General features: G+C 39.1%; 1 protein-coding gene across 1 annotated transcript; it reads right to left on the bottom strand.

Annotated features, from left to right (window-relative positions):
* Positions 1 to 6,425: 6,425 nt before the first annotated feature.
* Positions 6,426 to 14,986, bottom strand: LOC18052021 (receptor-like protein 9DC3). Its single transcript, XM_024190953.1, has 3 exons — positions 13,379 to 14,986; positions 9,385 to 9,784; positions 6,426 to 8,146 (listed from the first exon to the last, which is right to left on the bottom strand). Exons 1-3 carry the CDS (start codon positions 14,984 to 14,986, stop codon positions 6,426 to 6,428), a joined length of 3,729 nt encoding a protein of 1,242 aa, XP_024046721.1.
* Positions 14,987 to 16,266: the final 1,280 nt, after the last annotated feature.

Raw genomic sequence — 16,266 nt, 5'->3', positions numbered from 1 at the left:
CATTCTTCACATATTTATACTAAACATAAAAATGGTAGCTTGCTCAAAGGGAAAACAGAAATGAATAAAACAAAAGATTACAGCTGCACTAGCCAATCATTGAAAACATTCTAGAAACTCCAGCTAGCAGTATTCACGTGAAAATATTCCCCTGCATAACAGTTTTGCCAGCTCATTGAATACACCTCAGCTTCTTCATCAGCTGGCTGCTGGATATTGCTGCTCAGGTGGTGTGCCAACATGGCCTTGGGGTCAATTGTTGACTCATCTTCATAGTCTGAATTCTCAACACCCTCTCTCAAACTTACGGTCTTGTCAAAGATATTAAGTTTGCTTCTAAATTGACTGAACTTGTAATAAGGTAATGGCTTGGTTAGTATGTCTGCAATTTGATCTCTGCTGGCTACAAAACTGATTTCCAGCTCTCCTTGAGTGACTTTGTCTCTAATGAAATGAAGGTCTATCTCAAAATGCTTTGTCTTTGAGTGATACACTGGATTTGTGGCTATTGCTGCTGCACTTGTGCTATCACTTAAGATCATTGGAACTTTTTGCATCTTGATTTCCAATTCACCAAACAGAGAATTTATCTAAGTGATTTCAGTAGTACACAAAGCTATGGCCCTGTACTCGGACTTAGCTGTCGATCTTGCTACCATGCCTTGCTTTCTTGAGCTCCAAGCTACTAAATTGTCTCCCAAAAACACACAATATCCACTTACTGATCTTCTGTCATCTGGATCACTAGCCCAGTCAGCATCAGTATAGGCTATCAAATCTAGATGTTCTGACTTCTGGAACTTTAAACACATGTTTGCAGTGCTCTTTAGGTACCTCAACACTCGTTTGCAAGCTGTCCAGTGAGATTGTCTTGGGTCAGACATGTATTGGCTGAGCTTGTTAACAGAATATGCAAGCTCTGGTCTTGTTAGAACAGCATACTGTAGACTTCCTACAATGCTCATATAAAATGAGGGATTGTCAAGCTTGGTGCCTTCACCCTTCTTTAGTTTCTCTGCTGTGCTGAATGGTGACTCTATTCCCTTGCAACTCTCCATCTCTGTTTTAGCTAATAGGTCTTGAACATATTTAGCTTGAGAGAGTAGAATGGAGTTCTGATTTCTTATAACCTGTATCCCAAGGAAGTAGCTTAAATTTCCAAGATCTTTCAGTGCAAAGGCTCCACTTAACTTTCCTATCACTTCCTCAATACCCTTGCTGTTATTTCCAGTCACAATTATGTCATCTACATACACAAGCACAATGATTATTTCAGCACTGCTTCTTTTGAAGAATAGAGAAGTATCACACTTGGAGTTGTTGAATCCCCAAAAGCACAGAGCATTCTTTAATTTGTCAAACCATGCTCTGGGTGCTTGTCTCAGTCCATAAAGAGCTTTCTTGAGCTTGCATATGTAGTTTGGTCTTCTCCTATCCTCAAATCCCTCAGGTTGTGGCATGTACACTGTCTCTGTCAAATCTCCATTCAGAAATGCATTATTTATGTCAACCTGCCTCAACAGCCAATCATTACTTACAGCCAAAGTTAAAATGATTCTGATTGTTGCAGCTTTAACCACAGGGCTGAAAGTCTCGTTAAAGTCAAGTCCTGGTGTCTGCAGAAACCCCTTCACGACCAGTCTAGCTATGTATCTATTTATAGTGCCATATGGATTTTCCTTTACTTTGTACACCCATTTGTTGCCAATGAGTTTGTAGTTCTGGTCATGTGGAATTAAGGTCCAGGTTTGGTTTTTGACAAGAGCATTATATTCATCTTCTATTGCTCTTCTCCATTTAGGATCTTTCAGTGCCACAGTGGAGTCAGGGGGTAAGGAAGTTTGAGATTGAGTGGATGTTTGATAAACCTTTGGCTTGAAAATCCCTGCTTTTGACCTAGTGATCATGGGATGTAAGGAGGCTTGAGTGTTTGGTTCTGTTATGAGAGGCAAGGTGCAGTTTTCTACTGAGGTGTTTAGTGAGAGTTCAACAGGTGAGTGGTTGTCTGATATAGAGTTGAGGCTCAAATTCTGACAAGCTTCATCTTGACTAAAACTTGGGAGCTGTTCTGAGTTTCCAGCAGTGGCCTGAGATTGACTATGAGCTGCATTTTGTTGTGTTGACTCAGGAGGAACACTAGTGGAGAAAGATACAACTTGAAATTTTTCTAGAATTATGGGGGAATCATTTTGGTCAGTGAGCCTTTGCTTGAAATTTGAGTCATTTTGAAAAGGGAATGAATGTTCATTAAATTTGACACTGGCTGAAATGTAGATCCTCCCAGAATGATGCATGCAAATGTAACCTTTGTGACTGATGCTAATGCCTAGTAGTGTGCACTTGGAAGTGTGAAAATCAAACTTATGCTTGTTGTAGGGTCTTAAGTATGGATAGCATTCACAACCGAAAACTTTAATTTGGGAATAATCTGGTTTGGTGAGATATAACAGCTCAAATGGAGTTTTGTTTTCAAGAATAGGTGAGGTTAATCTGTTTATGATGTAGGTGGCATAGCTGAAAGCTTCTTGCCAATATCTCAAAGGCATTTTTGCTTGGGCTAGTAATGTTAGGCCAGTTTCCACAATGTGTCTGTGCTTTCTCTACACCTTTCCATTTTGTTCATGTAAATAAGGGCATGAGTGTCTTAAGGCTATTCTTCTTTCTTGAGAAAGGGTTCGAAAGTTTTAAACTCCCCACCCATGTCTGTTTGTCAAGCCTTGATTCTTAAATTTAGCTGATTTTCTACTTGGTTTTTAAACACAATGAATGTGTCAAGGGCCTGTGATTTTATTGTTAAGGGAAACAACCATATGTATCTTGTCTTGTCATCCACAAATGATATGTAATATTTGTGTCCATGGGTAGATGGAATGGGTGCTGGTCCCCAGAGATCACTGTGTATTAGTTCTAAGGCTGTGCTGGTCTTGGTTTCAATGCTTTTAAAGTTCAGTTTTGATTGCTTTCCATACTGACAAGCATTACAGAATGAGGGAAAGATATTTTTATTTAAGTTGAGCTGATTACAAGATAATAGAGTATTTTTCAGAACTGACTCATTTGGATGCCCCAGCCTATGGTGCCAGAGATCCATTTCATTTGTTTTAAGATCCCTACTGCTTGTATCAGCTCTACTGGACTCGACAACACTGGCACCTAAAGACTCATTACTACTGAAATTGAAACATGCCATTGACATTGGATTGCTAATGCAACTTATTGACTCGGGTATTAGAAATGAAGATAGCTCAACAGCATAAGTAACCTTGTTGCCACTTAAATGAGTTGGCATGAACAGCAACTCATATAGTCCATCTCTAGCCACTCCTTTCACCAGAATTCTCCCTTGGCTCTTGTCCTTGATGAAGCAAACAGATTTTTGAAACTCAACATCAATATCATTATCATGAAGCAATTTAGAAACACTAATGAGATTTTTGGTAATATCAGGTACAAACAAAATATGATTTAATTTGATATGTTTGTGTGGACTGTAAGTGGGCAATATAGAATAACCAATGTGAGAGATGTGAAGTTTGTTACCATTACCAACAGTGAGCTTGTCATTACCTTGGTACTCTGAGTTCAGGTTCATGTTTCCAATAGTATTGGTCACATGATTTGTGGCACCACTGTCAAGGTACCAGGCATTGCTGCTTTGTCCTTCTGTTGTGGCCATGTAGGCTCCTCTCCTCCTATTTGGCTGTGGCACATAATTTTTCTTAAACCTATGCCAGCATTCAGCAGCTGTGTGTCCGATTTTGAGGCAGATTTGGCATGGACCCTTTGGCTCAGAACCTTCACCTTCTGCAGCAGCTTTGCTTTTGCCTTTGTCTTGAATACTTTGATTTCCCTGACCATGACCACCATTGCCACCATTTCCAGTGCCACCACCAGGATTTCTGAAGACTATCCCAGGTTGTTGCTGACTGCCAAATCTTTCACCATTGCCCCAGTTCCTCCTGCCATTTCTCATCTGTGTGAAGTTAGCCTCAAGAGTCCCTGGGTTGAGGTTTTGCTCAGTCCTGGTTTCTTGGCTGAGGAGCATGCTGTAGACCTCTGACAATGAAGGAGTTTCTGGCATAGAGTTAATGTTAGTGACAACAGAGTCATATTCAGATCCTACTCCAGCTAAGACACACATAATAAAGTCCTCATCACTCATGTTATTTCCAGCTGCTCTGAGTGTGTTTAGGATAGTTTTCATCCTGGAGTAATAATCATGGATTGTAAGAGAGCCCTTTTTAGTGGTTTGAATCTGTGTCCTCAAATATAGGATTCTAGCTCTTGTTCTTGCACCATACTGATTGGTGAGAGTTGTCCAAACTTCATGTGAAGTAGAACAATCCACTACAGTGCCGAGGACACCCTCACTGAGAGATGAGAGCAGCCAGCTCAAAAGAATGTGATCCTGTTTCTTCCAGATTTGATATTCTGGATTTTGGTGGGTAATGGTAGCTTGGTTAGGTCCAGGACTGGTGAAATATCTGGGGGGACAGGTATAGCTTCCATTTATGAAGCCTTCGAGCTCATTTGCTCGTATGCTGGAGACCACTTGTGATCTCCAGAGCATGAAATTGTTCTGTGTTAGCTTGATGGGAGTGGTGAACACATATGTGTTGCTGGTAATATGTTGGGTAGGAGATGGGTTCATTATGGTCACATTTCTTGTGTTATTATCTGGATTCTGATTGTCGATATTTTCAGGTTGGTTTTGATTCAAATCATTTGGTTGATCATCTGGATTTTCCAGAGTTTGATTCATGTTTGTTTGTGAATTTCTGCTGCTTTCCATAGCTCAAAGTTGCTCTGATACCAACTTAAATTCTTATGAATTGCTTAAGTATGCAAGCAGAGCAGAAAGACAAACAACCTTTTTCATATATTATGATGACATTTAAAAGATATACACATCCTTCACATATTTATACTAAACGTAAAAATGGTAGCTTGCTCAAAGGGAAAACAGAAATGAATAAAACAAAAGATTACAGCTGCACTAGCCAATCATTGAAAACATTCTAGAAACTCCAGCTTGCAGTATTCACGTGAAAATATTCCCCTGCATAACAGTTTTGCCAGCTCATTGAATACACCTCAGCTTCTTCATCAGCTGGCTGTTGGATATTGCTGCTCAGGTGGTGTGCCAACATGGCCTTGGGGTCAATTGTTGACTCATCTTCATAGTCTGAATTCTCAACAGGTTCAACATAGGAAAAGAGTTGCTTAAACTGGAGCAATGCAGAACGATGTTCATGAGGACAATGTTTTGCATAGCTCAGAGAATGCAAAAGCAATAACTGGAGAGCAAAGAATTTATAAGACCGTGTTAACAATCCCATTTTTCTATATGAAACAAAAACGATTGATTAATTGAATTGTGTTGTATGGTAAATGCAGATGAAGGGTCAGCAGTCAGCATAAATAGAACTCATTTCCTGATTATATCAGCCTCATATTGTTGCAGTAACAGCGCCCAGCGTTGGTCGCCGAAGACTTCCGGTATATTAGCATGGCCCCTTCCGAAAAATATAGAAAGGTGGCTCCACTTTTAAGCTGATGAATAAAAATAGCTTGGTCATCAATTCTTTAAGTCGATTTTTGTCTGTAGTGGGACCTTCTTCTTTCTCATTGCTGGAGTTAAAGCTTCTCAAAAGCGATCATTTCAGCTAGAGGTGGCAAAAATACCTGTTCGGTTTGGATCCGGACCGTACCCTGGACTGGGTATTATCCAGTCTGGGTATAAAGTCAGATCGATTTTGGATATCACTTGATAAACCCGAAACCTAAATTTTATTAAAAAAATTATAAAATATATAATATTTTTGGAGCTCGCAAATTGAGACTCTCACAAGGATTTGGTCTCTAATGCTAACCAGCTTACTTTATCGTTTAAAATAATAATAATAATGACTTCACTTGATAATTGATACGGATGCTTCCTCTATTGCAAGAGAGTGCTCGCTGATTTTACAAATTTTCATTTTTCTTACTCGCGACAGAACTATTTATTTCACCATAAAATATCAATTACATTAACTCGTGCAACTGCAATGGACAAAATAAAAACAAACAGCATCACTTGCACCGACTTGTTAATTTCTTCTTCCTCTGCCTCTTCTGATCGGCCTTGTTCTCACCTTCTTCTTGGATTGCTTCTTCTCAAACATCTTCACAAACCATAGTGGTCTTCCTGTTACAAAAACCATGTACCCAATAGACAGGCCAATCACCAATCCAGATCCATAACCCATCTTGGCAACTTTCCAATCAAACCAGCTTGAAGTTGTTGGCACTAGTTCTGGTGGGTCATCTTTGCCACATTGTTTTGTCAATGGGAATCCACACAACCCCAAGTTGCCAATATATGAATGGTTTTGAAATGTACTAAATTGGGGTCCTTGAGGTATAGGTCCTTCAAGTTGGTTCTAGGAAAGGTTTAAGACTGAAAGGTATGTTAGACTTGTCAACTGCATTGGAATTTTTCCAGAAAGGTCGTTTGACGACAGGTCTAACGATTCAAGGTTTATCAAATTTCCCAGCGAAAATGGAATACGCACTGTAAGGTGATTGTGAGAAAGATTGAGGAGTCGAAGTGAATGAAGGTTTCCAATTACTTCAGGAATCTCCCCATGAAAATCATTGCTTGAGAAGTCAATGGTTGTGAAAACAGTGAGAATCTTCTGCAGTTCGATCTCAGCTCCTTTAAGTGTCACCACTACAGAATCCTGATAAAAAGTTTCACCCACGTATTGCAATTTCCTTTCAGTTTCACCAACATTCCTCATCCCATTTAGATTTTCCAAAAACCTTGCTGGCAAAGGACCAGTAAAATTGTTGTGTGAGAGATCAATGATTCTCAATTTAGGAAATGATTGCTTGGCTTCAAACTCCCTCATAGAGCTATGAAATTTATTGGAACGGAGAACAAGAACCTGGAGCTCTGTAAGATTTCCCAACCAGTATGGGAAAACATCTTTTACCTTGTTGTTCCCGATATCTAGAACTTCAAGCTTAGCACAATTGACCAAGGACTTAGGGACCGGTCCTTCCAGTTCATTGTTGTTCAAGTTAAGAGTCCTTAGCAAATTGGCTTCTGCAAATGCTTCAGGAATGGTTCCATTGAGTCTATTATTCCGCAGATCCAACAGGCTAAAGTTTCCGATGCACACTGGAATAGTGCCACTGAACCCGTTATCGGAAAGATCAAGAACTTCAAGGGTACTACTACTGCAGATCGATTGAATAATCTCTCCTGTGAATTGATTGTTTGAGACCAAAAAGACTTCCAAGCGAGGTGGAGGAACTGGAAGTGGTCCTTGTAGTAAGTTGGATTGAAGATTAAGATAATTAAGGTTCTTCCAAGGAATCTGCTTTATTTCTGTTATGAAGTTGTGGGAAAGATCTAGAAAACTCAAAGTATCATTTCCAACCTCCCACATCCAGTTTGGTATCTGACCATCGATATTGTTCTCAGAAAGGTCCAAATATGCTAATTCAAGAGATCTTAAGAAGCTTGGGAACGCACTAATGTTGCAAGCAGATAAACTCAGAACGAAAATTTGGGGAAAAAAAGAGTTGACTTTGGATGTGGTGCCAAATGATAGACTGTTGTGAGAGAGTTCGAGTGCTGCGAGGTTAACGAGCTTTGCAAGCATATAAGGCTCTACGATGCCACTAAAGTTATTTGAAGCAAGACTGAGATAAGTCAAATTTGCAAGTTCAAATATTGAACTTGGAATTGAGCCATGCAACCTATTATTGGTCAAATAGAGTTTTCGCAATGATTTACTTGGAAATGCATCAAGATGGCCATTTAGTTGGTTATCACTGAGGTCTATATCCCGCAATAATGGAAGAGTGAATAACCAAGATGGTATTGTCCCACTGAGGGTGTTATTATATAATCTGAGAACTGCTAAATTTTGAAGCCCACTTCCATGAGAAGGAATTGAACCGGTAAGTTGATTATTTGAGATGTCTAAACGTGAAATTCTGGTTAGATTCATAATATCTGGGAATTGACCATCCAAACTGTTGCTTCCAAGATCTACGTCGGTTAGCTGGTGAAGATTTGAAAGAGATGGTGGGATATGACCACTAAAACTGTTAGAGGAGAGGGATAAAACAGCAAGTTGTGTAACATTACCTAGTGATGCAGGAAGAAATCCATAAAAGTTGATTGGGAAAGATGCAATTCTCGCAAGTGCCTCAGGTTGCAGATTGAATCAGGTAGCTGTCCGGAGAACCTTGTGCCAGAGACATCCAAACACCTTAAGGGGCTTGTCCAGTTGGACCTGGGAAAGACACCAGACAGATTTGAATTGAATTTTAAACGAACCATCTGTAGGTTTGACAGGCGGAAGATGTTCTCGGGAAATTCACCTTGGATTCTACAATAAGAGAGACTTAGAGATGTCAGAGAGGAAGATAGATTTTTCAAGGTACCTGGTACTACGGTAGACATGTCTACGTAATCAAGAAAGAGTAGTTGTAACTTGGTCACATTTTGAACTAATGCTTCAATAACTGGGTTTTCAAGCCTCAGTGTACTATAGGTAGAGAGGTCAAGTGAAACTAATGTTGATGCGGGATTCCGGTTCTCCTCGTTCTACGACCAGGATTCCTGCCCGATCAACTTCTTCACGACCAGAAGGTCTTCTCGTGAGGCTTCTTCTCCAGAGGTTCCTGCTCACACAGACAAGTCAGAGTACGCCGGTTGTTTTCCCGGCGCAAACCCTCTGACGCTCAAGTCAGATATGAAGGTTCGGGGAACGCTCGCCACAGATCTTATGGCTTTTTCGTGGTTTTCTCTTCTTTTAAATTTCTTTTTTAATCTCAAAAATGCTAACCCTTTTACCTTCGTTGGCTACCTTTTTATAGGCTTCCCCTGAATCCCAGTCTTCTGCTTTTTTCGAGACGGTATGGGACTCTGACTGCTGCGTTATGGGCAAACGCGGGATCTTGCGTGTTACGCCACAGTTCTGGGGAAAGCGTGGCTGTCGTGGTTCTGTGAGATCTTGCGTGTTACGCCACGGTTCTGGGGAAAGCGTGGCTGTCGTGGTTCTGTGAGATCTTGCGTGTTACGCCACGGTTCTGGGGAAAGCGTGGCTGTCGTGCCTAGATTCTTGGGCTGGGGAGCCTGTCTTGCCAACTGCCGTCGACCGGGTCTCCTCGCCTCTCGACCTCTAGCCGGAATGGCCTTATGCCTCTCACAGGAAATTGGCCTCGCGGATGACGTGCTCGTGGATGAGCAGGATATTTCTGCTCCTGTTCCCCCGCGCACCAGGCTTTTACGGGACATACTGGTTCGCAGAACTCTGCCATCAGATATTTGCTCACCATGCCTGGTCTCGTCGACGTATTTCTCCTAAACAACTAACTTACTCAAGCGGGATATTTCATAAGGAATTGAACCCTCAAAGTTGGAATAAGAGAGGTTAAAGTGTGTCAGATTAAGGAAACGGCTAAAACCGGAAGAAATCAGAGAGAGATTGAAATCGTTGTTAGCAAGGTTGAGCTTTTGTAGGTGAACAAGGTTAAAGAGACTAGTGTTGGAAGGGATACTGCCGTAAAGCCCACTGCAGCTAAGGTCAAGGCTAATGACATTACCTGTGGCCATATCACATGTTACTCCCTCCCACGAGCAGCAATCGGTACCCCATTTCCAGGACATCGTTTTTGGGTATGCACGGCAACGGCCAAAATAATAACGGTTGAAGAAAAAGAGTTGCTTAAACTGGAGCAGTGCCAAACTCTGTTCCTGAGGACACTGTTTTGCATAACTCTGAGTATGCAAAAGCAATAATTGAAGACAGAAGAAATGATAAGACCACGTTAACCATCTCATTTTTCTGTAACAAATTATTATTTAGAGCAAATTTGATTTTATTTTGCGTAGAAGATGAATATCGTCGGGTCACTATAAATAGTAGAACCCAATTTCCGTGACATTAGCTTCAATCCAGGTACGTGACAATTAGAGGCATAAAGCAGGGTTACGTATCCACCAATGTTATGAAATCCGACTAAATAAAATATCAAATGAATTAACAACTTTATTTTGAAAGCAATGTTCTTTTCAATTGAAGAAGTACAACTGGCTGCAAAAGCCGCTCCCGTTTATAATATTTTAGTTTTTTGATGTTTGGCTGGCCGGTGGCTGCCACTTGGCAGTACAGAGAGCACTATTAGACAGTAAGAAAGGCTGATACTGAATCGTCAACTGTATAAGACTTGTCTTTGATCAGCCAATATTTAAACTCAATCCAGATGCTGTACTTATAAGCATTTTACAGAAAAATTATAGTGACCACGCCGGCCTCCCACATTACTTAACCAAGCTGATCATCATTCAAATCTGTGGAGACATGCATCGCATTTTTTATTGCGTAATTTGAGTATATGAAACGACAACAGTCTTAATTAGACAAAAGAAATCAAGTGAATCGTGTTCTTTCTAGATTGACAGCGAACTCGAATCGTGGCAGCCTTTTATTCCGCAAATTGGCACCAAACGGTAATTACAATCGCATGCATCATAAGGGAGAAACCAATCCTAGTTTACTTTTGAGTTGGACAATTGTTATGCTCCAAAATCCTCTTAAAACCCTTTTACTGAAATTTACAATATCAACCCTCCAATGCATCAAGTCTTTCAAGAAAAAAAAAATAAAAATAAAAAGCACTGCGTCACGAGGCATGATCATCATCTTTATCCATCAAAACAATTCTCTCTTTTTATAATTATTGAGTTTCTATGTTTCAAGTTAAATGAAGATAGAAATCGAAAAGCAAATGGCAAGTTAAAAGGCGAAGGAATTCAAAAATTAAAATGATTCCTATTAATTGTATTAAAGCTTCATGCTAATTAGTGAAAGAATTATGAGTTAAAAATAGTTTTTTTTTTCCCAGCGGGGATTGGAGAAAAAAGAAATTACAAATACACAGTGTTATTTTTAAATTAAAACAGATGTTACTAAAAGTAGTGCAATTTATAAGTACTTTTAATGAGGTGTTTTTAGAGGGGTGCAAATAGTTCCACTCTTTACATTTCTATAGTTAATGCTCACTAATTTGATATTTGTACTAATGCAACAGAACTATTTATTTTAACATAAGGTTTGGTTTGGTACACATTTTCAAGTAAACCTTATTTACTTAGAGATTAGAGCTTTTACAAATAGAATTTTTACCTAAAAAAATTTAGTTGTTTGGTTGTCAATAAGATATTTTATTAAAAATTTATGAAATTATTTTATTAGGCAAGTTTTTTAAAATTATGTTATAAAAAGAATAAAATAAGATTGTCAAATAAGTAGAGGATATATTATATATTTTAACATTTAAAAAAAGCTTTTTAATCTCTACTCCCAAATGGGAGCCCAAAAATTGAGTTTTTGCTATTAGAAGCAAAATTGTTTATTTAAGCTCTAAAAACTCACCAAAAAACAACCAAACAACAATAAAATTTATAATAAGAGCTTATGAGATTAAATAAGTACTTATGACCATTAGATAAACTATATCAAATAGGCAGTAAATATTAATTACATTAATCCGTGTCATTCCAAAAGGACAAACTCGTTACAAAAGATCATCACTTGCACTTTCGGATTAATTTCTTCTTCCATTGCCTTTTCTGAATCTCACCTTCTTGGACAGTTGGATTAATTCCTCTCAAACATATTCACAAACCATAGCAGTCTACCTGACACAAAAATATGTATCTAATAGATAGGTCAATCACCAATCCAGATGCATAAGCCATCGTGGCAACATTCTAATCAAACCAACTTGAAGTGTCATCATCTTCTTCTACTTGATCTAGTGTCTTATCTGTAATACTTTGGGTAAATCCCACATCAACAAAGTACATGAGAGATATTGAGTTTATAAGTGGATCCGCACCTTAATTGACAAGATGCGGTGATATGAGTTGTAGGATTGAGTCATAACAGATGGTATCTTCTACATGTTTAAGAACGAAAAAGATGTTAGATTTATTAATTGCAAAGGAAATTTTCCTATAAGGTTGTTGGAAGACAAGTCTAATGATTCAAGGTTTGTATATCATATGAACTTAGAAGGGGGATTAATAAATTAATTATTTTATAGCAATCTTTGTAGGGTTCTTGTCATCACTTCGTATTAAAGCACCTGACTATATACCAGATGCATGATACAGAACAGAAATAATTATTATCATTTCTACAAACACGTTATCCCTCTAGTACAGATTTATACAAATAGTTTGTGAAAAATACCCTACGTGGGAATTGAAAAATGCAGTGAATCCATTTATCCTTATGATTGCATTTTCTTTAGATTGGCACCGTACTCGAATCATGGAAGCCATTTCTCCAGCAAGTTTTGGTTTCTACAAATTGGGCAGCTTTCAATACATATTTTTCATCTCACTGGTTTGAAGTGGCAAGGATGATACCCTATATTGATCTGTTTTCTATTCTTTTGTTGAAGAGATACTTGTTTTTTTATTTAATTTTTTTCCTGTTAGATCTTGATGTTTTAATCTCATTGGCTTTCTCTAGTTTCATTGTCATTTTCTCCAAGTTGAATGGTTTGAAAGGATACTTGTTAAGAACAGGTAGACCTGTTTATTTTGGAAGAAAATTTTCATAGAACCTCAAGGGAGGCTACTGACGGTTGTTTGCAGAGGTTTATGATTCTCAAAATGTCTAGGGAGCGTAGCTGTAGATAAATTTTGAGTTACCAAGGCCTGTAATGTGACTCGGTCTGAGCACTCGTTTAATTGAACCTCTCGTTTTATAAATTTTAAATCTTCGATTTTTATTCAAATAATTCTCAAATTAAATCTCTCTTTTTTAAAAAAAAAAATTATTTTGAAAGCCACTTAGTCAAGCTTAAAAACATTTTGCTAAACTTGTTATACGAATAAATGAAGAAATATATATATATAAGAAAAAAGCTAAACTTTTTTAATATGAATGAATGAAGGTTTTTTATTTTAACTCAGCCAAGCCTAGTTTACTTTTTATGCTAACTAATTTTTTAAAATTTTTATTATTCACGCACAAAGAGTCAACATCTATTAAATATGAAAAATAGAAAATAAATCTTAATCATTAAATACGACCAACACCACATGTGACAATATTCTTGAAAGGTCAACAAACCTGTGACAATATTCTTGAAAGGTCAACAAAAAATCATATCAGGAGATCCAAATCTGTATCGCTTTCATATCAAAAAAAATAATAATGTATCGCTTTTATTCTCACAACACGAAAAGAAAAACAGACAATTAAGAGCATCAATTGATTATTAAGGAAAAAAAATCAATTTCACCAAGTGGTTAATTTCTTATTAATCTGCCTCTTCTGATCCCCCTTGTTCTTACCTTCTTGGATTGCCACGTCACAACCATCTTCATAAACCATAGTGGTTCTCCTGATGAGAAAACCATGTATCCAATAGACATGCCAATCACCAATCCTGATCCATAACCGATCTTAGCAAATTTCCAATCAAACCAGCTGCTTGAACTCTCAGCTTCTTCATCTTCTTCATGGAATGTTGTTGGTGCTTCATCATTGCTGCATTTTTTGGTCAATGGAAATCCGCACAACCCCAAGTTACCAATATAGGAATCTTCTTGAAATGTATTGAACTGGGGTCTATGAGGTATAAGTCCATCAAGTTGGTTGTGGGAAAGGTTTAAGACTGAAAGAGATGTAAGGCTTGTCAATGGCTTTGGAATTTTTCTAGCAGGGTTGTTTGAAGACAGGTCTAAGGATTCAAGCTTCGCCAAATTTCCCAGCGATGATGGAATTTGCCCTGTAAAGTGATTGTGAGAAAGGTTGAGAAGTCGAAGCGAATGAAGCTTTCCGATCACCTGTGAAATCTCTCCATCAAAACCATTGCTTGAGAAGTCGATGGTCGTGAAAACAGTGAGAATCTTCTGCAGTTCAATCTTAGTTCCTTTTAGTGTCACCACTACAGAATCCTGATAATATTCTTCACCCAAGTACTGCAATTTGCCTTCATCTGCACCAACATTCCTCATGGCATTTAAATTTTCAAGAAACCTTTCTGGCAAATAACCACTAAAATTGTTGATCGAAAGATCTAAGATTCTCAACTTAGGAAACGATTCCTTGGGTTCAAACTCCCTCACAGAACCGTGAAATTTATTGGAACGGAGAACAAGAACCTGCAGTTCTGGAAGATTTCCCAACCAATACGGGAAAGCATCGTTTATCTTGTTATTTCCAATATCTAAAACTTCAAGCTTTGTACAGTTGACCAAGGATTGAGGGATCCCTCCTCCGAGTTCATTGTTGTTCAAGTTAAGAGACCTTAACCAATTGGATTCAGCAAATGTTCCAGGAATGCTTCCATTAAGTCTATTATTTCGCAGATCCATCACGCTAAGCCTACTTCCATGAGAAGGAATTGGACCTGCTAGTTGATTGTTTGACAGGTCGAAAAATGAAACTTGTGTTAGATTGACAATATCTGGGATTTCACCAACAAAACTGTTGCTTGAAAGATCTAAACAGGTTAGCTGCACAAGATTTGAAAGAGAGGATGGGATATGACCGCTAAAATTGTTGTGCATGAGGTGCAAAAGAGTAAGTTGTGTAAGATTACCAAGTGATGCAGGAACAAGCCCAACAAATTGGCTGTAACCAAGCATCAATCTTCCTAACAACTTCAGATTGCCGATTGAATCAGGCAACTCTGAGAAACTTGTTTCAGAGACATCCAAATACTCTATGGGGCTGGTCCAGTTGTTTGCCAGAAATTTGCCAGCCAAAGAAGGATTTTGGCTTAATCGAATCATCTGTAGATTTGGCAGGTGGAAGATGTTTATTGGAAAGTTTCCTTGCAGTAAACAATCAGAGAGACTTAGAGACGTTAAAGAAGAAGATAGATATTTCAATGAATCTGGTACTACGGTGGACATTTCCAGAGAATCAAGAGAAAGTACTTGTAATTTGGTCATATTTTGAACTAATGCTTGGAACACTGGGGTTTCAAGACTCACTAGAGGATTGGAAGAGAGATCTGAAACTAATGTTAAGTGAATAAGAGTACCAGCTCGGCCATGTGTTAAGTGAATAAGAGTACCAGTTTGGCCATGCCGTCATCCCCACCCCGGGGTGGATGTTCTTGACCGAATGGTACGAGCAGAACACTGATAATAAGCCCTCTACAGATATGGGCCGAGCAGAGACGAATACCAGCCAGGGGAATATACCGACTAGAGACATATACCGAGCCGGTACCCATCCCCCAAAAAAGCGAGAACACGATCCCATAGAATCACGATAGTTGCGCTTTTCTCAGAACCGTTGAGGGAGACACGAGATCCCACGATTGCTTACAATGTGGCAGTTAGAGTCCCGTGAAGGGCTGCCACCACCCAAAAATGGAGGGATGAAGGGTAAACAGAAACGTGGGATAGGGGCTATAAAAGAGAGAGAAATCGATGAAGAAAGGGAGAAAAAAAACTGAGAGAAGGGAAAACTCTGCCAAATTGTATCCAGACCATTTTCAATACAAGCAGTGAGCCAATTCTAAGCAATTATTCGAACCTTAATTGTATCGTTTTCGCGTAAACACCTTGTTCTAACTTAGGCATCGGAGGGTTTACGCCGGTAAAACGACTGGCGTCTCTGATCCACTTTTGTGAACTCAGGCTTAACGAGAGAAAGGAGGACAATTCTAACTCAGGGGCTAGGGCGATCATTGAAACAAGAAGGAATTGACATCTTCATTGTTGATGACATAATGTTGGTGTAAAAATCTGGTCGGGCAAAGGGCGAGCAGATTTCAGCATCAATATTTTGGCGCCGTCTGTGGGGATTTTAATAAAAAGCTACCACCAAATTAGTAGTTACCAGAGAAGCAGCGAGCGGTTAGATATGGATATGCCAAGAAAGGATGCTTTGAGGGAGGACAATGAAACTGTGGAGACAATCACTCTCCGGGAAATTGCAAACGAAGCCCGAGAGAGGATGATGCAAGATCGACTGGAGCGGATGGAGAAACAAATGGAGACTCTCGCGGCCATACTGGGTGAGCTGAGGGATGAGCGTAGAAAGGATTGTGAAACCCCCGTGGGAAGAGATGAAGTTGGAGCAGAACCCAGCCTCTGTAGGCGTATGGTCAAGGAAATCCCTCCGCCGGCAAACCAACCTAATGGGGTTCATCCCCACAAAATTACTGGTCGAGTTCTAGCAGAACGTGTGGATGAAGGGGGGAACCAACCTCGCCCCGGAC

Source organism: Citrus clementina, unplaced genomic scaffold (assembly GCF_000493195.1).
Source record: "Citrus clementina cultivar Clemenules unplaced genomic scaffold, Citrus_clementina_v1.0 scaffold_2, whole genome shotgun sequence".
Taxonomy (NCBI): Eukaryota; Viridiplantae; Streptophyta; class Magnoliopsida; order Sapindales; family Rutaceae; genus Citrus; species Citrus x clementina.
This window is presented reverse-complemented; position numbering and strand designations above follow the sequence as displayed.

Coding starts and splice junctions, on each gene's coding strand:
- LOC18052021 (XM_024190953.1), bottom strand. CDS start 14,986: ATGACCAAATTACAAGTACTTTCTCTTGATTCTCTGGAAATGTCCACC. Junction 9,785..13,378: donor TGACGTGGCAATCCAAGAAG/GTAAGAACAAGG, acceptor TTGCATACTCAG/AGTTATGCAAAACAGTGTCC. Junction 8,147..9,384: donor TTATGAAATATCCCGCTTGA/GTAAGTTAGTTG, acceptor CTGCATCACTAG/GTAATGTTACACAACTTGCT.